Genomic DNA, 23,067 nt, shown 5'->3' on the forward strand with positions numbered 1-23,067 from the left:
TGGACGTCAGGGGACGCGGAAGAATGTTCGGTAGCTGAGCTCGCTGCACGCATGTTCACGACTCACAACCGAAGCCGGCTGTTCGAGAGCTAGGTAGGTGATAATTTAGCCTTTCCTAGTTGACAATACATGACAACAACAACGCATAGTCCTTCGGTGAACGTGAACCTCAGGGATGGATCATTAAGTGAACGAGAAAGCACTTGAATGATTTTGTGAAAAAGAACTGATCGATTCGGTGAACGAATCTTTTTAATGAATTGATTCCCATGATTCAGTACACTCAAAAGAACTGCCTTGCGCATCGCTAAACAGTATCCCAGACTTCGGTATTATAAAGTGTATGGTCTGAAACAAATATACCAATACATCGATAAAATCGCAAAATATGTACATTTAAATGAAATTGTAATTGTTATTTAAATAAAAAAAATATTTTGGTTGAATATTGACAGAATGGCAGTCGAAGAACAACATACACGTCTTACAAACTTGACACATGACGTTGTAGTGTTCTTGACGGGCATCCCGATAAACCAATAATATTCAAAGAAAGAATTTGGCCTCTTCTGATTGGATAGTGTACTTCCTGTTGTCGCAGCGTCCTCTGTACACGCTGTGGAGAATTTCGGGGACGATATTTACAAGTTCTTATGGACCGTGGCGCCAGATGAGAGCTCAGTAAGATGAGAGCTTTCAGTAAGAAGGATGTAATTGGAGACGTGTGGATGTAGCTTGGCCCGCCTACCTGTGGCTTTTCTTGGAGTTTCTTTTTACGCGAGACGAGTCTCAATGTTTTCGACCAAGATGGAAACAAAAAGAATCGAGATTCCTTCTGGTATACTGGACGACCTCTGCAGGTAATCATTGCGGATATACACTTCAATTTTATTTCTATTGCACCAATTCAAACGGCTTTAAATAATAATAATAAAAAAAACATGTTTATATTAAGCGCGAACTTTGTCAACGTGTAAATTGTTGTAAATTAGATTTATATAAACTATAGAAACACAATTTAATGAAATTGATCAAGCGTAAGGTGGGTGTGCTACTAAATCCAGAAAAAATGCTGCCATTTTTTTTTGTGTGTGCCGGATTTCGGGCACGTGGATTTTGCGGAGGTCCAGCAAAATCGCGTTTTGTCAGTGTTTCGCGCAAGGTAATCGTGACTGTTTTCGGGTTACGTTGTCGGCCAATCCCTTTTTTAAAAATGTGTTTTTTAAATAAATGTTCGATTCCGGTGAGGCTTTCTGCGGTTCTGACAAATGTGAAAATGTTCCTCGATTTCGGCGTCGGAAAATCACACGTCAACGGGATTCAGACACGACAGAAAACGACACGGACGCCATTCACTATATTAAAAGAAAGCTCGTTGGAGTACAAGTAGTAAAGTACAAATACTCATACCCCTTTTTTTGTTTTTCTTCTTCCCTGTGTTCTGGACAGTCAGTCAAAGGAGGCAGTAGTTGGTATTATCATTTGTAATAATATTAATTGAGCATTTCTTTAAATTGGAATCTGTTTTCCATATTAAAATAACGCCATGTCTTAGGCTTTACTGCCATCTAGGGGTAGAAAGAGCACACAGCACATCTCCATACAGACACCTGTTTCAAATGAATTTAGGGGGTTTATATGAATGAATTGTAGTCCAGCCCTGATGCATCCCTTGTCCATGTTCTTTTGGACATTTTTTGGACTTTGATTTTTATTTATTTTTTTAAACAAAGAATAAACTGTTAAAGTAGAAGTTTAGAGGGCTGAAATTTGGCCACACTGTTTTGAACAAGGTACACTTTAAAACCGTGGGGCAATTTCCAAGTTATTAGAAATAGGAGCTAAGCAGCTTGGATTTGCCCCAAAAAATATAATAATAACTTTTTTCATTTCCCCCGATACCTATGTATAGTGCGCACTATTAACTTTTGACTATTTTTTTGGTGGAAAAATCACTTCATTACATCGTAAGCAGCGGTAACAACCGTAGCGGGGGGGGGGGGGGGGGGGGGGGGGTGGGCGTAGTACTTCGATAATCCCTGACTAGTTTGAAATTTATGCAGGATACATTTAAAGAGGACATGGCCGGCTAAACTAGGATGTCTAGTCACTCGACATCAGAGTGTTAAGCCTGTAATGCTTACTTTATTTCAAGCTGGCTAGCTAAAGCATATTCTTTACACAAAACGATATTTTAAAAATATGTTGACACGTTACCTTTGTAATTTGACTTTTTTTTTTTTGTCCTGTTCGGCTGTTAGATCAAGCAGAATGGAAAATCTGTATCCCTTTTTTGCCGGAACAGTTTTACTGTGTCACGGTGGCGTTTTTAAGCTTCCGCTGTGGTATTATAATTGAGGCTTGTTGAGAATCAGACTTGATCAGTCGAACAGAACCACGTTTCTAGAAGGGAGAGAGAAAAAAAGACAAAAGACAAAAAAAAAAAAAAATCACTAATTGTAAACAGTATGAGAGAAGTAAATCATTATATTATTTCCAACAATGAAACATTAATAAGAGTGTTGCATGAGGCTGTAGTGCTACACCCTGTGAGGGAAGGACAGGAGAAGGATGCAGGACAAGGGTCGTGAACCCGGCTATACAACTGAAGTGTGGTGGCATTAATTATGTGAATTATAAAAGTCGACAGGACGAGAGTATAAGTGAGGGGATAAACAAGCGATTTGCATAATCATGAGGTTTTTGTTGCAGTAAGACACAAAGACTGAAAGAAGTGTCCTGTAATTGCTGTGGCCTCACCGCGGCGGCTGAGAACCCCACCCAATCAATGGAGGGGCGGGAACAGGCCCAGGGGTCCACCCGAGAGCAGCCCGGTGGACGGGACATGTGCCACACCCAGGGACCCAGGGCGGTCCGCCGGCCCCACCGAGGCACCCCGACAACCGGCCACCCGGTGGGGGCCGCAGCTGAAACCCAATCCGACACCCGCACCCTCCCGATCCCATACCAGTCCCCAAGGAACCAAAACAAACAACAACAACAACCTCGACAACAAGGAATATAGAATTACATTGTTTACTTTCACACTTGTGAAAATAGTCTTGCTATTGTCAAATGTCCGATGGCACCCGACTCAGGCAAAGGAATCAAGAGTCGAGATTTAGCATGTTGAGGAACGGTGACCAGCTATCTACGTACATGTGCTAATTGATTTTTTTTGTTCTGCTGCTATTTTTTCTAACGCAATATATTCTATGATGAGATTTAGCCACTGATTGATGTTAATAGCTTGCTTGTTTTTCCAGTTGAATAGAATTGTTTTCTTAGCGGTAGCTAACGCGACAAGTAATGATTGTGAATATTTATTAGGGAGGTCAAATATGCTTAAGGTGCCAAATATGCACAATCTTGAGGTAAGTGGAATCCTGCAGTTTAAAATATACCAGAGTTTTTGTGTAACCAAAGACCAAAAGCATTGAATTGGTTTGTACATTTCCATATAGCAGGAAAATAGGTGTCTGGGGTATTTTAGGTGCATTGCACGCATATATTAGATGGAGAGAAGCCCATTTCATGCATAGTGTACTGAGTAAAGTTTGTTCTATGGAGCACTTTATATTGTATCGTCTTCTTCTTCTTTTCCCTTCGGCTTGTCCCGTTAGGGGTCGCCACAGCGCGTCATCCTTTTCCATGTAAGCCTATCTTCTGCATCCTCCTCTCGAAGACCAACTGCCATCATGTCTTCCCTCACGACATCCATCAACCTTCTCTTTGGTCTTCCTCTAAGATCTCTTGCCTGGCAGCTTCATCCTCATCATCCTTCTACCAACATACTCACTATTTCTCCTCTGGACGTGTCCAAACCATCCAAGTCTGCTCTGTCTAACTTTGTCTCCAAAACATGGAACCTCGGCTGTCCCTCGGATGAGCTCATTTCTAATTTGATCCAACCTGGTCACTCCGAGAAAGAATTGCAACATCTTCATTTCTGCCACCTCCAGCTCTGCTTCCTGTTGTCTCTTCAGTGCCACTGTCTCGAATCCGTCCATCATGGCCGCCGGCCTCACCACTGTCTTATAAACTTAGCCCTTCATCCGAGCAGAGACTCTTCTGTCACATACACACCTGACACCATCCTCCACCCGTTCCAACCTGCTTGGACCCGTTTCTTCACTTCCTGACCACACTCACCATTGCTCTGGACGGTTGACCCCAAGTATTTAAAGTCTTCCACCACCCCTCTCATTCATGCACATATATTCTGTTTTACTTCGGCTAATCTTCATTCCTCTTCTTTCCAGCGCATGCCTCCATCTTTCTAACTGTTCCTCCAGCTGCTCCCTTCTTTCACTGCAGATCACAATGTCATCTGCGAACATCATGGTCCACGGGGATTCCAGTCGAACCTCATCTGTCAGCCTATCCATCACCACTGCAAACAGGAAGGGGCTCAGGGCTGATCCCTGATGCAGTCCCACGTCCACCTTAAATTCTTCTGTCACACCTACAGCACACCTCACCGCTGTTCTGCTGCCCTCGTACATGTCCTGTATTATTCTAACATACTTCTCTGCCACTCCAGACCTCCGCATGCAGTACCACAGTTCCTCTCTGGGTACTCTCTCGTCGCCTTTCTCTAGATCTACAAAGACACAATGTAGCTCCTTCTGACCTTCTCTGTACTTTTCCATCAACATCCTCAAGGCAAATAGTGCATCTGTGGTACTCTTTCTAGGCATGAAACCATACGGTTGCTCGCAAATACTCACTTCTGTCCTGAGTCTAGCCTCCACTCCTTTTTCCCATAACTTCATTGTGTGGCTCATCCACTTTATTCCTCGATAGTTGCCACAGCTCTGCACATCACCTTTGTTCTTAAAAATGGGCACCAGTATGCTTTTCCTCCATTCCTCAGGCATCTTCTCACCCGCTAGAATTCTATTGAACAAGCTGGTCAAAAACTCCACAGCCACCTCTCGTAGATGCTCCCATACCTCCACAGGATTGTCATCAGGACCAACTGTCATTCCATTTTTCCTCCTCTTTAATGTCTTTCTAACGTCCCCCTTACTAATCATTGCCACTTCCTGGTCCACCACACTTGCCTCTTCTACTCTCCCTTCACTCTGATTTTCCTCATTCATCAACTCCTCGAAGTATTCTTTCCATCTAGCTAGCACACTGCTGGCACCAGTCAACATATTTCCATCTCTATCCTTCATGACCCTAACCTGCTGCACATCCTTTCCATCTCAATCCCTCTGTCTGGCCAGCCTGTATAGATCCTTTTCTCCTTCTTTAGTGTCCAACCTGGCATACATGTCATCATATGCCTCTTGTTTGGCCTTTGCCACCTCTACCTTTGCCCTGTGTCGCATCTCAATGTATTCCTTTCGCCTCTCCTCGGTCCTCTTAGTGTCCCACTTCTTCTTAGCTAACCTTTTTCCTTGTATTTCCTGTACTGTGAGGTTCCACCACCAAGTCTCCTTCTCTCCTTTCCTGCCAGAAGATACACCAAGTACTCTCCTGCCTGCTTCTCTGATCACCTTGGCTGCAGTGGTCCAGTCTTCTGGGACCTCCTCCCGTCCACCGAGAGCCTGTATCACCTCTTCCCGAAAAGCTGCACAACACTCGTCCTGTCTCAGCTTCCACCACATGGTTCTCTTCTCTGCCTTTGTCTTCCTAATTTTCCTCCCCACCAGATTAATTTTACACACCACCATCCTATGCTGTCTAGCCACACTCTCCCCTACCACTACCTTACAGTTGGTAACCTCCTTCAGATGACATCGTCTGCACAAGATGTAATCCACCTGCATGCTTCTACCTCCGCTCTTGTAGGTCACCCTATGTTCGTGCCTCTTCTGGAAAAAAGTGTTCACTACAGCCATTTGCATCCTTGTTGCAAAGTCTACCAACATCTGTCCCTCCAAGTTCCTTTCCTGGATGCCGTACTTACCCATCACGTCTTCATCACCCCTATTACCTTCACGAACATGTCCATTACAATCTGCACAAATTACGACTCTCTCTCTGTCTGGGATGCTCAGAACTACATCATCTAGCTCCTTCCAGAATTTCTCTTTCACCTCTAGGTCACATCCGACCTGTGGGGCACATCCACTAATCACATTAAACATAACACCCTTAATTTCAACCTCATCACTCGATCTGATACTCTTTTCACCTCCAAGACATTCTTAGCCAACTCTTCTTTTAAAATAACCCCAACTCCATTTCTCTTCCCATCAACACCATGGTAAAATAATTGAAACCCTGCCCCTAAACTTCTAGCCCTACTGCCTTTCCACCTGCTCTCCTGGACACACAATATATCAACCTTTCTCCTAATCATCATGTCAACCAACTCTCGAGATTTTCCTGTCATCGTCCCAACATTCAAAGTCCCCACATTCAGTTCTAGGCTCTGTGCTTTCCTCTTCTCTTTCTGCCGAAGAACCCGCTTTCCACCTCTTCTTCTTCTTTGACTTCGACCCACAGTAGCTTAATTTCCAACGGCGCCCCGCAGGTTGACGGCGCCGGTGGCGGACGTTGTTAACCCGGGCCACGACCGATCCGGTATGGAATTCTTTGGATGAACGCTCATATTTGTTTGGCAAGGTTTTAAGCCGGATGCCCTTCCTGACGCAACCCTCTGCATTTATCCGGGCTTGGGACCGGCCTTACAGTTTGCACTGACTTGTGCCCCCCACAGGGCTGCATTGAGCACGTTATATTGTATAAGCCGTAGATTTGTGTTTTTTGTCGTTCTAAACGTATTGTGACAAATCTGTATCCAGTAGCTACGGTTAGCAGACATGGAGAGGTCTTCTTCCCATTTGGTGATTGGTAAGTGCATTGATTTAGCACATGAAATTAATTTATAAACTTTTGAGAGATTTCTTTTACTTTGCGGGAGAAACTTCATTATTTGCTTGACAAACTCTGGCAGTTCGAGGGTGCACTGAAGTGTTGGTATTCTTTTTTTGTATTGCTGCTTTTAATTTATTGTATTGAAGAAAGTTTCCGGCTGTTATTTGGAATTCTTGGAATAGTTCACCACGTGTCCTCACACATTATTGTTAATAGTTATTGGAGGTGGTTAATTTCATGTTGTTCCCATGTACTAAAATGAAGGGTTATATTATTTCGAAATCTGGATTATGACAGAATGGGGAGAGCATACTTGGAGCTAATTGAGATCCTGTCGATTCTAAACTGTCACCAAGCCGTTAAGGTGGATGCGATTATTGGATTCTTGAAATATTTATGGCGTTTAAGAGTCGTAGAAATAAATGGGTGTCTTGGTAGTTTGATGTTGTTGCAGTCTGTTCCAATTCCAGGCAAGAATCACACTCCTCACTGTGGTGCAACCATTTGATGAGGTATTGTAATTGGTTAGCTAAATAATAGTGTTTAAAGTTGGGAGCATTTAGGCTTCCCTCTCCTGTTTACCTTTCTGAAGAGTGGATAGACTAATAACACAAATTTTTTGAATAAAAATTTATTACAGCAGAATCTAAGGTTTGAAACCATTTATATGTGGGTTTAAATGGAATCATTGAAAATAAATGATTTATTTGAGGTAAGGTTTTCATTTTTATTGTAGCTATTCTCCCCAGTCATGATCTAGGCAAATTATTCCGGCGTCATAAATCTGCTGAGATTTTTTTCCAGAAGTGGTGTGTCATTTAGATTGGTTAACTCTGAGTTTTGATGCAATATGGATACCGAAATACTTAATGTTTCCCATAGGAATAGGGTACTCTGGGATTTGATCTGCAGGAGTCCATGTATTTGCTGTTATTGGGAGTATTATTGATTTTGTCCAGTTAATAGAGTAGTGTCATATTTGGGAAAATGTTTTAATTAGATTGAAGACTGCCTGAAGAGAATGCTTGGGTTCCTGTCAGTAAAGAAGAATATCGTCAGCATAACGATTGAGTTTGTGTTCTGTCACTAGTGAGCAGATACCTTTTAATATTAGGATTCTGACATATAGCGGCAGCAAGCGGTTCGATAAATATTGCAGATAGCATTGGTGAGATCCTTGTCTGGTTCCTCTTTGTAATGTAGAACTTTGTGAAGTGATCCTATTATTTGTGGTGACTGAGGGGTGGCCCAATCTGTTATGATGTTGGCAATGAATTCTTCACACAGGGCTAGGTAGCTTTGAATTATTTTTCTTCCTTCATAAATAAAATTACTGTTTAAAACCTGCATTTTATGTTTACTTTTTGAATGTTTTTTTTTTTTGCTGATATTTACCATTTGTTTGATTATCTTAAAGTGGGGAAACTATGGGAAGAAATCAATAAAATAATAACAATACATTTACGAAAGGGACAAATACTTTTTCACGGCATTGTATGCAATTGTGTTCTCCTGCTCCACTGGCTTTGTCAATATTCAATAATCCTCCTAAACCGAGTGGACAGCCATCGCAATAGAGTTGGAGCAGTTATGCTATAGCTGCAAACCGACGTAATACTAAGCTCTATGGAATAAGATTGGGATGTTACTTATGTTCATATGCTCGTCAAGGTCGGTGAAAATATACTTGGGGCATTATAGTATATTTCTTTTCCACTAATGATCTCCGTCCTGTGTTTCTACAGTCGATTCATCCTACACATTCCCAGTGAGGAAAGGGACAACGCTATCCGGGTGTGCTTTCAGATTGAGTTGGCACACTGGTTTTACCTGGACTTCTGCATCCCAAACACACCGGCTGCTCCTCACTGTGGGATAAGAGACTTCGCCAAAGCTGATATCCTTTCTCTTGATCAATGACATTACCAGTGGGGTAATCTTTCAGTGGTGCCTTGCGTAACAAGTTGAACTTTAAGTTCCTTGTTTACGCTCGTAACGCAAAACATCTTTCCCGATTGAAATGAATGGGAATGCCATTGATCTGTTTCAACCCCCCAAAAGAAAAACCCAGCAAATTTTGTAATTTGTTTTTAAATGACAAAAATGGCATGACAATAATATCCTTCATAAAACAAAGTAGTGACGTTTGAACGGAATTAAAAATAATTCAGGAGTTTTTGTCACATTCACTTCAATGCACATTGTGCTGCTTGTTCTGGTGTGTGCTCCTTGGCCACCTCGGACCACCAGGACTGTACTGGAGACTTCGCTCCTCTCCGTTTCTCATTACGTCAGTAATATCGGTCTTCACTGAGGATAAACAATATATTCTTGGGTTCAGGTATACATTGCCTCAAGGGTAACCACGCCACCACATCCAGTAGATGCTAATAGTTAGCCTGTGTGCCAATTGAGTTTCCCATTGTACAACCCCAATTCCAATGAAGTTGGGATGTTGTGTTAAACATAAAAACCGAATACAATGATTTACAAATCATGTTCGACCTATATTTAATTGAATACACTTCAAAGACAAGATAGTTAATGTTCAAACTGATCAACTTTGTTTTTAGCAAATAATCATTAACTTAGAATTTTATGGCTGCAACATGTTGCAAAAAAGCTGGGACAGGGTCATGTTTACCACTGTGTTGCGTCACCTTTTCTTTTAACAACATTCAATAAACGTTTGGGAACTGAGGACACTCATTGTTGAAGCCTTGTAGGTGGGATTCTTTTCCATTCTTGCTTGATGTACAGCTTCAGCTGTTCAACGGTCCGGGGTCTCCGTTGGCGTATTTTACGCTTCATAATGCGCCACTCATTTTCAATGGGAGACCGGTCTGGACTGCAGACAGGCCAGTCGAGTACCCGCACTCTTTTACTACGAAGCCACACTGTTGTAACACGTGCAGAATGTGGTTTGGCATTGTCTTGCTGAAATAAGACGTTGCTTGGATGGCAGCATATGTTTCTCCAAAACCTGACGGCCACAAGTTCCAAAAACAATTTTAAATGTGGACTCGCCAGACCACAGAACACTTTTCATCAGTCCGAGCTGTTTTGGAACGTGAAAATTCCAAGTTTATGATTATTTGCTCGAAACGATAAAGTTTGTCAGTTTGAACATAAAATATCTTGTCTTTGTAGTGTATTCAATTAAATATAGGTTGAACATGATTTTCAAATCATTGTATTCTGTTTTTATTTATGTTTAACACAACGTCCCAACTTCATTGGAATTGGGCTTGTATATTAGCATCAATGTAGCTGAGGCTATGTGGTTGTTTTAAATGCAGAACATAAAATTATCTTTGTATTATGTTTACTTTGACAGTGAACTTCAACTGAGAATGTCAATAAACAGCTTGGAACTTCTTTGTAAATTAACAAATTGATTTAACAAAAAGATTTACAAATTGTTGGGACATTGTTTAAAATGTGAATAAAAACAGAACACAATGATTTTCTAATCATTTTCCACCTATATTCAGTTAAATCCACTACAAAGACGAGATATATATTGTTCAAACTACTGAACTGTCCTTTTTTGTTTGTTTGTTTGTTTGTTTTGTTTATTTTGTTTTGCAAATCTCTCATTTGGAATTTAACGCCTGCGTCACCTTCCAACACCTGTTTGGAACATTCCACAGGTGAACTGGTTAATTGGAATCAGGTGAGTGTCCTTATTGGGTATAGCAGGCGCAACTTCGAAAGGCTCATTTGTTCACAAGCAAGGATGGGCTGAGGTTACATTTTCTTGACAGCTGCTAACTTTTCCTCCACTGTCCATTCCTCTTGTCCCATGGAGAGGATGTGCAGAAAGTCCTTGAACAGTGGAAGGAGTATAAGATGGGTGTTCCGACGTATGGAGCAATCATTCTTGATGAGTCATTAGAAAGTGTGAGTCTTCATCACAGTGAGAAATACATTTTCTTTCCGGTTCACAGACTTCTTTATTTGTGATATTGACTATTATACTCCTTCAATGGGAACTGAACAGACTTTTTCTTCATCACTTGTATAATTGTGTTTTTTTCTTTCTTTCCAGGTTCTGCTTGTTCAGGGCTACCTTGCCAAGTCAGGCTGGGGCTTTCCCAAAGGGAAAGTGAATGAGGATGAAGCGCCTCATGATTGCGCCGTTCGTGAAGTGAGTCGTTTGTTCTTTGCCTGTAACTGACCACAAGGAAATGTCTTTATTGCTTGCAGTATATGCTGTATTTTCCCTCCCCAGGTGTTAGAGGAAACAGGCTTTGACATAAAAAATCGTATCGGCAAAGATATGTACATAGAGCAGAAAATCACTGACCAACTTGTACGGCTCTATATCATACCAGGAGTATCCAAGGATACAAAGTTTAATCCCAAAACTAGAAAGGAAATCAGGGTATATATTTTTTCTTCAATTTAGAATTATTATTATAATTTTTTTATAGAACTCCCAATTCCAATGAATTTGAGACGTTGTGTTAAACATAAATAAAAACAGAATACAATGATTTGCCAATCATGTTTAACCTATATTTAATTGAATGCACTACAAAGATGAGATACTTAACATTCAAACTGATAAACTTTATTGTTTTTAGCAAATGATTATTAACTTGGAATTTTATGGCTGTAATACGTTCTAAAAAAGCTGGGGCAGGTGGCAAAAAAGACTGAGAAAGGTGAGGAATGCTCATCAAACACCTGTTTGGAACAGCCCACAGGTGAACAGGCTCATTGGGAACAGGTGGGTGCCATGATTGGGTGGAAAAGGAGCTTCCCTGAATTGCTCAGTCTTTCACAAGCAAAAATGGGGCGAGGTTCACCTCTTTGTGAACAAGTGTGTGAGAAAATAGTCGAAGAGTTTAAGGACAATGTTCCTCAACGTACAACTGCAAGGAATTTAGGGATTTCATCATCTACGGTCCCTAATATCATCAAAAGGTTCAGAGAATCTGGAGAAATCACTGCATGTAAGCGACAAGGAACACTTCAGAAAACCAATGTCCGTAAATACAGTTCGGCGCTACATCCGTAAGTGCAACTTGAAACTCTACTATGCAAAACAAAAGCCATTTATCAACAACAGCCAGAAACGCCGCCGGCTTCTCTGGGTCCGAGCTCATCTAAGATGGACTGATGCAAAGTGGAAAAGTGTTCTGTGGTCCGCGTCCACATTTCAAATTGTTTTGGGAAATTGTGGCCGTCGTGTCCTCTGGGCCAAAGAGGAAAAGAACCATCCGGACTGTTATGGACACAAAGTTCAAAAGCCAGCGTCTGTGATGGTATGGGGCTGTTAGTGCCAATGGCATGGGTAACTTACACATCTGTGAAGGCACCATTCATGCTGAAAGGTACATACAGGTTTTGGAGAAACACATGCTGCCATCCAAGCAACGTTTTTTTTTCATGGACGCCCCTGCTTATTTCAGCAAGACAATGCCAAACCACATTCTGCACGTGTTACAACAGCGTGGCTTCGTCGTAAAAGGGTGCGGGTACTGGACTGGCCTGCCTGCAGTCCAGACCTGTCTCCCATTGAAAATGTGTGGCACATTATGAAGTGTAAAATACAACAACAGAGATCTCGGACCGCTGAACAGCTGAAGCTGTACATCGAGCAAGAATGGGAAAGAGTTCCACCTCCAAAGCTTCAACAATGAGTGTCCTCAGTTCCCAAACGTTTATTGACTGTTGTTCAAAGAAAAGGTGATGTAACACAGTGGTAAACACGACCCTGTCCCAGCTTTTTTGGAATGTGTTGCAGCCGTAAAATTCTATTTGCCAAAAATAATAGTTTATCAGTTTGAACATTAAATATCTTGTCTTTGTAGTGTATTCAATTAAATATAGGTCGAACATGATTTTCAAATCATCGTATTCTGTTTTTATTTATGTTTAACACAATGTCCCAACTTCATTGGAATTGGGGTGGGAGGTGAGAATATAATTATTTTCTTTTGTTTCTCTTTTAGAATATTGAGTGGTTCTCGATTGAGAAGCTGCCATGTCACAGGAACGACATGACGCCAAAGTCTAAACTTGGACTTGCCCCCAATAGGTTTTTTATGGCCATTCCATTCATAAGGTATGTCGAGAGGAAAGTGTAGTTGTTTGATTTTGGTGTTACCTAAAACTACTCTCTTTTGCAACTGAATGAGAAGTAGCCAGCCTTAAAATTGATTTGTTTGGATATTTTCTGTCTGGTACATTCTTTCCAAGCAAATCAAATAAACAAATAGATATTCACTTCCACAAAAGAGCAAACTACATCCTGCTCTCTTGACAAGCAGCCACTGTCTTGCAGAACTCAACTGTGAAATCAGTGAAAATATAAAAAGCGGGGTAAGCAAAGCAAATGTATTTATGTAGCGCATTTCATACACAAAGTAACTCAATGTGCTTTACATGATTAAAAGCATTTAAAAACAAAGGGGGAAAAACAAACATTTAAAACAGTGACAAAAAATAAAAGTATAGTTCAAACAATGTGCAAGTGCAAGAAATATCATTTAAAAGTTGAAATGCTCTCAAAAAGCATGAGGGGAAAAAAAATAGTTTTTAACCTGGATTTAAAAACATTCACACTTGGGGCTGACGTCACTTCTGTTGGCAACTTATTCCTTTTGTGTGCAGCATTATAGCTAAATGCAATTTCACCATATTTGCTTTGGACTCTGTGCTCCACTATTGGACCTGAGTCTGTCAATCTCAGAGCCCTCCTGGGTTTATATTTCATTAGAATTTCTTCATGTATTCAGGACCTAAACCGGTTAGTGATTTATAGACCAGTAGCAGAACTTTAACATCTAATCTAAAGCGGACTGGAAGCCAGTGTAAAGACTGTAGAATTGGAGTAATATGCTCTGACCTCTTTGTTCTGGTCAGAACCCGAGCTGCAGCATTCTGAATGAGCTGCAGCTGTTTAATGCACTTTTCGGGGAAGACCATTTCGGGGAAGACCATTACAATAGGGGAAGACCATTACAATAGTCAAGTGTAGTTGAGATAAAAGCATGGATGAGCTTCTCCTGGTCTGCTTGACACATGCAAGCCTTCACTCTGGATATGTTCTTCAGATGGTAGAAGGCAGTTTTAGTCATTGATTTGATATGACTGTTGAAATTCAGGTCAGAATCTATCAGAACACCAAAGTTTCGAACTTTTAAAGAGAGTGACTCCAGGTATTTACTAACAGCAATCCTCTCTTCTTTATTGCCAAAAACAATTATCTCAGTTTTGTTGCGGTTTAATTGAAGAATATTTTGGCTCATCCAGTTATGTTTTAGACAGTGACACAACACCTCAATTGAACTGCAGTCATCTGGAGACACTGCTATATATAACTGTGTGTCATCTGCATAGCTATATACAGGCCGAACAGGAGGACTGACCCTTGAAGGGACCCCATAGGTGGTAATTGGGAATTGCGGGACAGCTCCCGAACGGCCGGTCCATTCCAGGCATCTTTTTTTTGAATAGGATAATTCCTATATAATTTCCAATACATACAGCCAGCTTGTAACAAATCATAATTACAGACCAATGTTCACCAAATACAAGACCGCTTATTGGGTAGCCTTATGTCAGCAAAGTCGTGCACGAGCCAAGCGGAGTGTCCCGGCCGAAGTACCGGTGTACATTACAGCCCGAAAAGCTGCAGTATGTGTTTATGATTCGTGACTTTGTCGGACGCTTGCTGTTGTGCCGTGCACAGAGTGACCAACAATTGTTGTTAAGCAGCAGACGAGCCCTAGCACAGTGGGAAAATGGCAAATAGTTAGACCGAGCAGACCATGCGTTTGTAATGCAAATGATTTGGTATACAACGTTCTTAAATACTTTAGCCCTTATGTATTGCGAGCATCATTGATTCTTTTTGTTCACCGTCAGAAAATGATCGAGTCTCTGGGACATTGTGATTTATACTTTCAACAATACCTACATATTATTTGATATCTCAAAATATAAAGGGTTAACCCAACAGGGTGTGCGTCTGTGGGAGGGATTTACGGCATTTTCTTCCATGGATTGCCTTTGTCTGTTATTATTATTATTATTATTATTATTATTATTATTATTAGAAGCTGCAGCACCAGGGGTGAAGGTCACTTGCAGAAGGGGTTATTGAGGGACTGACTGGGTGACCCCATGTTGGCAGTGAGGTGGTGGTGCTGGTCTTGGAGAAGGAGGAGGAAGATGTGGTGCTCTTATTGGAGGAGAAGGAAGAGAATGGAACAGGAAGGAGCAATAGCCCGACCGGCAGAGATGCTGAGTGTAAGGCTGCCCTAGTGGGTAGACAATTGTATTATGCATACAGTGTATACAGCAAAAATGATGAGACCTAAAATCACAGTCACCGCTCATCAGTTAGTATTCGAGGCTTCGTTGCAAGGCAGGAGGAACAGAAAAAACCTTCGGTCTTCGGTTTTGCACACCTGGGGGGCCTCCATCTAAATTTCTGAATTTTGGGCCCAGTACGTCGCTGCCATCAATGATGACACGTGATGGGTGCTGTCATCTGTGGTGACTATGATCTCCTCTGATCAGTGTCTCGATACTAGCACTATTGCCAGGGTTAACCTCTGAAGGCTCTTGTTTTCCCACCTTTAATCCTCAACACACCCAGCTTCTCCATACACATTTTGCAACCTTTTGGTTTCCTTTCCAAAGCAAGAAATTCAATCACAGTTCTCTTCTTCTGACGGGCATCCGACAATAACCTAATTTCCAAAATGGCTGACAGGAAGAGGACAGGCTTAAACAAAGTTTATTTATTTATTTTTATTTTTATTTTTTTAATATAAATAAACCTTCAAACAGGTATAATAATACAAACTGAACGCTGGAAAGTTAACCCTTCTATCTTTCGACTTGTACCAAGTTAGCAATTAGAAAAAGGATCCACTAACTAAAATGACCATGCCAACAGATTCCAACTGAGAACCCAATCGAAACGTTTTCGCTTTGAAGCCGCAGGGCTAACCACTCTTCCTGTGTGCTGTTCTGCTTCTTTCCTTTCAACAACAAAAGTGTTACCGGAAGCGAAGGGCAATAATTAAGGAAAGCTATTGTTTTAGGTTCTTTTTTTTATTGGTAGCTGTTTTTTTTTTTATTACTTGAAGACCCGTTTTGTTCTAGAAAATGCATGTGTTCTTACTGAAGTAAACTGAGACAGTTACTGCTTGGTGGAACTATTTAAGAAACTTTCTGTTTCACTTTCAACACATCTACAGTGGGTACGGAAAGTTTTCAGAACCCTTAAAATGTTCACTTAGTTTTTTTTTAAATTTATATTGCAGCCATTTGCTAAAATCTTATCCCCCCCCCCCCCCCCCCACATTAATGTACACACAGCACACCACATTGACAGAAAAAAACGGAATTGTTGAAATTTTTGCAGATTTATTAAAAAAAGAAAAACGGAAATATCACACAGCCATAAGTATTCAGACCCTTTGCTCAGTATTTAGTAGAAGCTCCCCTTTGAGCAAATACAGCCAGGAGTCTTTTTGGGAAGGATGCAACAAGTTTGTCACACCTGGATTTGGGGATTATCCATTTTTCTACCGCTTATCTGAGGTCAGGTCGCGGGGGCAGTAGCTTTTGCAGGGATGCCCAGACTTCCCTCTCCCCAGCCACTTCATCCACCTCTTCCGGGGGGGATCCTGAGGCGTTCCCAGGCCAGCCGAAGGACCTAGTCTCTCCAGCGGGTCCTGGGTCATCCACGGGGTCTCTTCCCGGTGGGACGTGCCCGGAACACCTCACCAGGGAGACATCCGAATCAGATGCCCCAGCCACCTCATCTGGCTCCGAGCTTCTCACCAGATCTCTAAGGGAGAGCCCGGACACCCTGCGGAGGAAACTCATTTCGGCCCCTTGTATCCGGGATCTCGTTCTTTCGGTCAGGACCCGCAGCTGGCGACCATAGGTGAGGGTAGGAACGTAGATCGACCGGTAAATTGAGAGCTTCGCCTTTCCGCTTAGCTCCTTCTTTACCACAACGGACCGATACAAAGTCCGCATCACTGCGGACGCCGCACAGATCCGCCTCTCGATCTCCCGTTCCGTTCTTCCCTCACTCGTGAACAAGACCCCAAGATACTTGAACTCCTCCGCTTGGGGTATTATCTCATCCCCGACCCGGAGAGAGCACGCCACCCTTTTCCGACTGAGGACCATGGTCTCAGATTTGGAGGTGCTGATTCTCATCCCGGCCGCTTCACACTCGGCTGCGAACCGCCCCAGTGAGAATTGGAAATAACGGCTTGATGAAGCGACCAAAACCACATCATCTGCAAAAAGCAGATACGCAATACTGAGGCCACCAAACCGGACCCCTTCTACGCCTCGGCTGCGCCAAGAAATTCCTCCCGTTCCTCCCAATCACGCCCTTCCAGGTCTCAGTGTCATTGCCCACGTGACCGTTAAAGTCCCCCAGCAGAACGATGGAGTCCCCAGTGGGAGCGCTCTCCAGCACCCCCTCCAAGGACTCCAACAAGGGTGGGTACTCTGAACTGCTGTTTGGTGCTTAGGCACAAACAACAGTCAGGACCCGTCCCCCCCCCACCCGAAGGCGGAGGGAGGCTACCCTCTCGTCCACCGGGGTGAATCCCGACGTGCAGGCCCCGAGCAGGGGGAGAATAAGTATACCCACACCTGTGGAAGATAGTCCAACCTCTCTCGAGAGGATTGGTACCATGGTCTGTAAAATAAAATGAACTATTTACTTTTTTAAAACAAGCCAACATTCAGATACAGAACTCATACCTCTAAGGCGCACTAACTGTTTTAACGCAAAGGTTGATGGCATTGCATGTATGTTTCAACCTCTGATAATTTACGTATATTACGTTATAGTAATTTAAACTCGGAATGAATGTTTGGCTATTGATTGCACGTTGGCTGCTTCCCCGGTGCAGGCCGCTAAAGGAATGGATCAGCAGGCTGAGAGGTGAGCCTCCAGATAGTGATGAAGACTTTGCGAGCAATGCCACCACTCCAGGCAAAACCTCAGACAATGCACGGTAAATGCGGCTCATCATTCTCCGCTGGAACCCCGTTTATTGTTCTTGAACGTGATCTTATATTAGACATCTCTGTCAGCTCAAGTGATGATGAATTGATGATATAATCAATATACAGTGGTGTGAACGTGTTTGCCCCCCTCCTGATTTATTTGTATTTTTTTAAATTGTATTTTTAAATGTTTTTTTATGAAGGGAGAAAAAAAATCCAAACCTACACGGGCCTGTGTGAAGGTGATCTCTGCCCCCTGTTAAAATAGAACTGTGGTTTATCATACCGGAGTTCAATTTCTGATGCCACGCCCAGGCCTGATATTGCCACACCTGTTCTCAATCAAGAAATCACTTCAATAGGGCCGGCCTGACAAAGTGAAGTAGTCCAAAAGATCCTTAAAAGCTAGACATCCTGCTGAGATCTCAAGAAATTCAGGAACAAATGAGAAAAAGTAATCATCAGGGTGGAACATTTCTAAAGCTTTGGGACTCCAGCAAACCACAGCGAGAGCCGTTATCCACCAATGACTAAAACCTAGAACAGTGGTGACCCTTCCCAGGAGTGGCCGGCCAACCAGAATTAGCCCAAGAGCACAGCGACGACTCATCCAAGAAGGTCACAAAAGACCCCACAACGACATACAAAGAACTGCAGGCCTCACTTGCTTCAGGTAAGGTCAGAGTGCATGACTCCACCATAAGAAAGAGACTGGGCCAAAATGGCCTGCGTGGCAGAGATGCAAGACGAAAACCACTGCTGAGCAAAAAAGTGCTTTAAGGCTCAGTTTTGAAAGACATCTTGATGATCACCGAAACATTTTGTGTTGTCTTTGACTAATCAATATGATGATGATTATTATTTTTTTTAATGGGAAACATTTAAGTGTGACAAACATGGGGGAAAAAATCAGAACTCAGGAAGGGGGCAAACACTTTTTCACACCACTCTGTATGCTTTAACTGGATCTGTATAACTTTAATACTTAGGAGTAGATTAAGGCACTACTTTGTTTGTCACCCTTCGTAGAATATAAACTACTACTATTACTGGACATCTACTCTTCAATGTTTTTTCATATAGTTTTATGAACACTCTCCCGTTTCTCTTAGGTCAAAATCCCGGCGCCTCGCTGGCATTGAAGCATTTCCTGGAGATGGTTATACCAAAAACAAGCAACATAAGGAGCTGAGTCAGCATGATCTGAATCAGGTTGGAAAATGACCCTGACACCGCTATCTCTCTTTCTTCAGCTCTTCTGCATGCTGCAGATTTGTTATTGTTTCTATGTTTATAAAGGCCCTTACGGTGCGTTTAGTTCACTTGATGCAGCGTATATTGGTTTTTGGGTACGAGTGCAAGTAATTTGGGGAAAGTAAATGGGGTTGAAATGAGGTTTTTATGACGCATATTGAGTCCGCCCCGAACCTCAAGACACCGGGGTGTGGTTACTCATCCGTAGCTGACATCGTTAAATCGTACGACGACAAATATACAAGGACGGGAACAATAGCACACAACGCCGGATGTTTGGCTTTTGTGACGTCACAGCCGCCGGAAAGAGACGGAAGACCGCGAGGCGCGGGATGCAAAAAAAAGCAATTTATCAATTGAACTGCTATATATCTGCTACATAAACACTTCAAAATGGCCGTGGTGGTTTGTAAAGGGGTTCTATTTCACACTTCAAAAGTATCATTGTATTTATTATTTGATGATTTGTCCTGCTTTTAATGGATTTTTTTTGTTTCACTTAATCTATTCAAATGTAGAATATGCTCACGTTTAAGTTAAGATGAGTTTATGTCGCATTTAAATATTTCTATTTATTGTTGTTTTATTAAGTTATTTTTCAGGATTTTCTAATATAATTCTTATTTTAATCAGTTGTAGTGTATTCTTTTTTTTTTTTCTCCCCCCCCCCCCCCCCCCCCCCCCTCTAAGCCATTGGTTAATCAACGGTTGAGTTTTTCCTCATACCTACCGTTGAGCTGTTTATCGTTCTCTCTTTGAGTCATATCTCTTGCTGCACAACTTTGCTCCTCACGTGTAGAGCCAACACTTAAAAGGCAATGGGAAGAAATGTCAAGATTCATCTTATCTAAAGAAAGGAACCAATGAAAATGGATTCAGCAACCAGCAGGTCAGAATATTATCAGTAAGTACAATTTCTTTTAAAATGTATTATTTATTTGACTCTGATTAGATCTTGTTTTTTTTTTTTGTTTTTGTTTTTTTTTCCCCTCTCTCGTTTGTAGATAAAGTCATTTCATTTACTATTCCCGCAGAAAGAAGATAAACGGCTTCATCCCAGAAGAATACAAGACAGATTTGAGACGGGTATGATTTGTGTGATTGTATGGACATCTTGATCTCTTTTGTACAATGATAAATGTACGGGTTTTAACTTCTTAATTCTGGCTGATAAAAGTAATGTGGGAAGACTCTAGGGTTGAAAATCCTTTTAAGACAAATAAATAACAGGGTGTGCACACTTGTGCAACCTCATTATTTCAGTTATTTATTGTTACTTTCCCTCTCTCCCTCCAAGAACAGGATATTGCAATTTGACTGTGCAACAGGGGAGAAAATGTACGCGCATAACAGTGATTGACTGTCATGCAGTTACCGGTTTGGCGCGTAACCTGTCTGATAATTGGCAAAAAAAGTTGATTATTTTATTACCATAAAAAATAGAATTCTTCATATATATATATATATATATATATATATAATAATATTTCCTGTTGTTACAAGTTCACCTGTTTGTCCGATTTCAACACCTTTTTTGGTCTTCTATCTGTAACACCTTAAGATGCCAAAAGAAGGAAAGAAATTGCAAAGTCATATTCCTTGTCAATGAAGTCCATTTAAATTGAATTGAAGGCAAAGTAACGAACTAAAAGGGAGGTGGGGGTCGTCCATGGAATCAGATTGTCCGTTAAATGAAAGGGCTTTTTTTTTGTGGTCTAAAAACACCCATTGTAGTACAAAATTATTGAAAATACAAATATAATATTTGGTTCCAACTGTCCACTATTTTCTGTCACGGAGTACGGCATTGCATTAAAATGTTCCTCTCGTACGAGCGTGTCTTCCAGTACTCGCGTGTAAATGAACTTAACCTTTCTACAGATGGGCCTCCATGCAGCTCTCGCGACGGTCAACAGGCTGCCCACCAAGCAGACTCGGAGGACCTCCTGTCGTCCAAATCTTTCCTCAGTTTTAAATTTGACAAAGATGCCATCATGAGATGCTTTGACTTCTGACGTGGCGGACAAAGCGATAACAGTCGGCCTTTCCCGCGACATGATCCGACTGTGGCCTCTCAGAGGTTCTTTACCCTGGCAGCGCGCAGAGAAGCGTGTTAAGGAATGTGCCCTTCATATTTGTTTCCGGTCAGTTTCACATGGCGTCATATTTCGCGTACGAAAATCTTTCCTCCATCAACCGTCACTGAGGTCTGGACTTCAGTGTCGGACATTTTCCGAGTACAGCGGTGTGTCGAATCTGCCATGAAATTATTGTTCAGCTATTATTGTTTTATCCATAGGTAAATCCACTTTATCTTATGCCTCTAATCAAGTTTCAGAATACTTGTTATAAAGTTTGTTATTGGCCTTCCTACCAAATATGGAAAGATTTTATCAAGTAACATCGAATGTGATGTATTTTAGTGAAACGGGGTGCAGTTGGTCTTATTTAGAAAGTTGTAGGTTTCTGGTTAACCATTATTAAAATGAATGGAACGCAATAAGAACATTTTTAAAGTCACAGTAAATGATCTGTGTCCTGAATTAGTCACCAAATTTTGATCTCACCTGCAATGTTTGCTGATTTCCAAGACAAATTACGGGATCATTTTATTTAGAATTTTGGAGGCCACTTGACATTTTTCACCATATTTGTCAATGATGCTGCCACCCAAAAGAGATTTTTAATAAAAATGTATTGGTTTTATAAACCGTCGCCGCACACCTCTTTATCATCTGACTCAAATGTGTACCACTGTGTACTTATTTGGCTGGAATTTTATGGCTGTACTATGCTGCCAACCAAAGGCTTCCAATATGTAAGACCTGTGCTGTTGCAGTCTGTTAGGTTTAAAAAAAAAAAAAAAAAAAATGATTGCCACAATCAACCCCGACATTCACTGGGTTAGACTAACTTCCTAAAATGTATACCTCTTGCATTGAAACCACAATTATTTCCCTTCTTGTACGCTGTAACTAAGTAGTCACTTTTTGTTTTTTAAGATATACTATCTTGCCGAAAGGATTCGCTCACCTGCCTTGACTGACATTATTTTAAGTGATGTCACAAATAGGCTTCTAGGGGGGAAAAATGGTCATAAATTCCAAGAAACACATTCCTAAACCTTGTGGAAAACCTTCCCGATGTCATATTAGTCCCCATGGAGTAAGAATGGGATGTCACTAAAATAATCCTTTGAGTCAAGGGAGGTGAGCGAATACTTTTGGCAAAGTAGTGCACGTTATACATTCATGTGAAATGATTGTGTTTGAACGTGAGATGCGTAATCTCATAGAATGTTTGTGACTGTGTCGATGATTAGTTTTTGTACACGTGGTGATAGGGTCAGCCACGGTTGCCCGTGAGCTTCATGAAGTGGTTTGAGTTCACAAATGTGAACTGTTAATAAAGTCAGATTTTGTTTTCCACACGGTTTTTGTATGTTTTATAATACTGTATAGTTGTCATGGGGGGTGACCTCACAGGCGTATTTGATCAACAGATTTCCATGATAGAATTTTTAATTTAAAAATGTTTTTTTTTTTGTTGACCTTGCCACAAAGAAGGATGGAAAGCGGGAGGAGAAAGTTATGCGTCGCCTTTTGAAATGTACATTTCAGCATGAACGGGTCATCCGAAGATCGCAAGAATAAACAGATGGCTTTCATATTTGCATTGAATAATGTGTAAACATTCGCGGGACAGTGAGGACAAAGTAAGTGAGCGTCTATGCCAGTGGTTTTCAAAGTGTGGTACGGGTACGAGAGGGAGCCCACATACCTCTACGTATGTGGAAGAATCACTGGATCAAGTGTCGTTTAGGTACAATTTGCATGTAACGTTTATGTGCAATATGTTTTTTAATCCTATATTCACGCACGTTCAAACTGCCTTATGTTACAGTGGTTTAAAATATTACTTTTTTAGGGGGCAAAACAGACTTAAAAAAAAGTTTGTTTGAATCCGTAATAG

The 23,067-nt window shown here is 41.5% G+C and overlaps 1 protein-coding gene across 3 annotated transcripts; it reads left to right on the forward strand.

Moving 5' to 3' along the window:
- The first annotated feature begins 603 nt into the window (after positions 1–603).
- On the forward strand, positions 604–22,523 carry dcp2 (decapping mRNA 2). Of its 3 annotated transcripts, none has more exons than XM_061698399.1 (11): positions 604–860; positions 8,580–8,731; positions 10,610–10,737; positions 10,886–10,984; positions 11,069–11,221; positions 12,798–12,910; positions 17,745–17,849; positions 18,954–19,053; positions 19,895–19,999; positions 20,130–20,181; positions 20,977–22,523. In XM_061698399.1, exons 1-11 carry the CDS (start codon positions 793–795, stop codon positions 21,108–21,110), a joined length of 1,209 nt encoding a protein of 402 aa, XP_061554383.1. In that variant the 5' UTR covers positions 604–792; the 3' UTR covers positions 21,111–22,523. The 3 variants fall into 3 exon arrangements, with proteins under 3 accessions (XP_061554383.1, XP_061554382.1, XP_061554384.1); XM_061698398.1 differs by having other exon boundaries at positions 19,895–19,984; positions 20,100–20,181; XM_061698400.1 differs by having other exon boundaries at positions 19,895–19,984.
- The last annotated feature ends 544 nt before the right edge of the window (positions 22,524–23,067 follow it).

This window comes from Phycodurus eques, chromosome 15, assembly GCF_024500275.1.
Source record: "Phycodurus eques isolate BA_2022a chromosome 15, UOR_Pequ_1.1, whole genome shotgun sequence".
In the NCBI taxonomy this organism is placed as follows: Eukaryota; Metazoa; Chordata; class Actinopteri; order Syngnathiformes; family Syngnathidae; genus Phycodurus; species Phycodurus eques.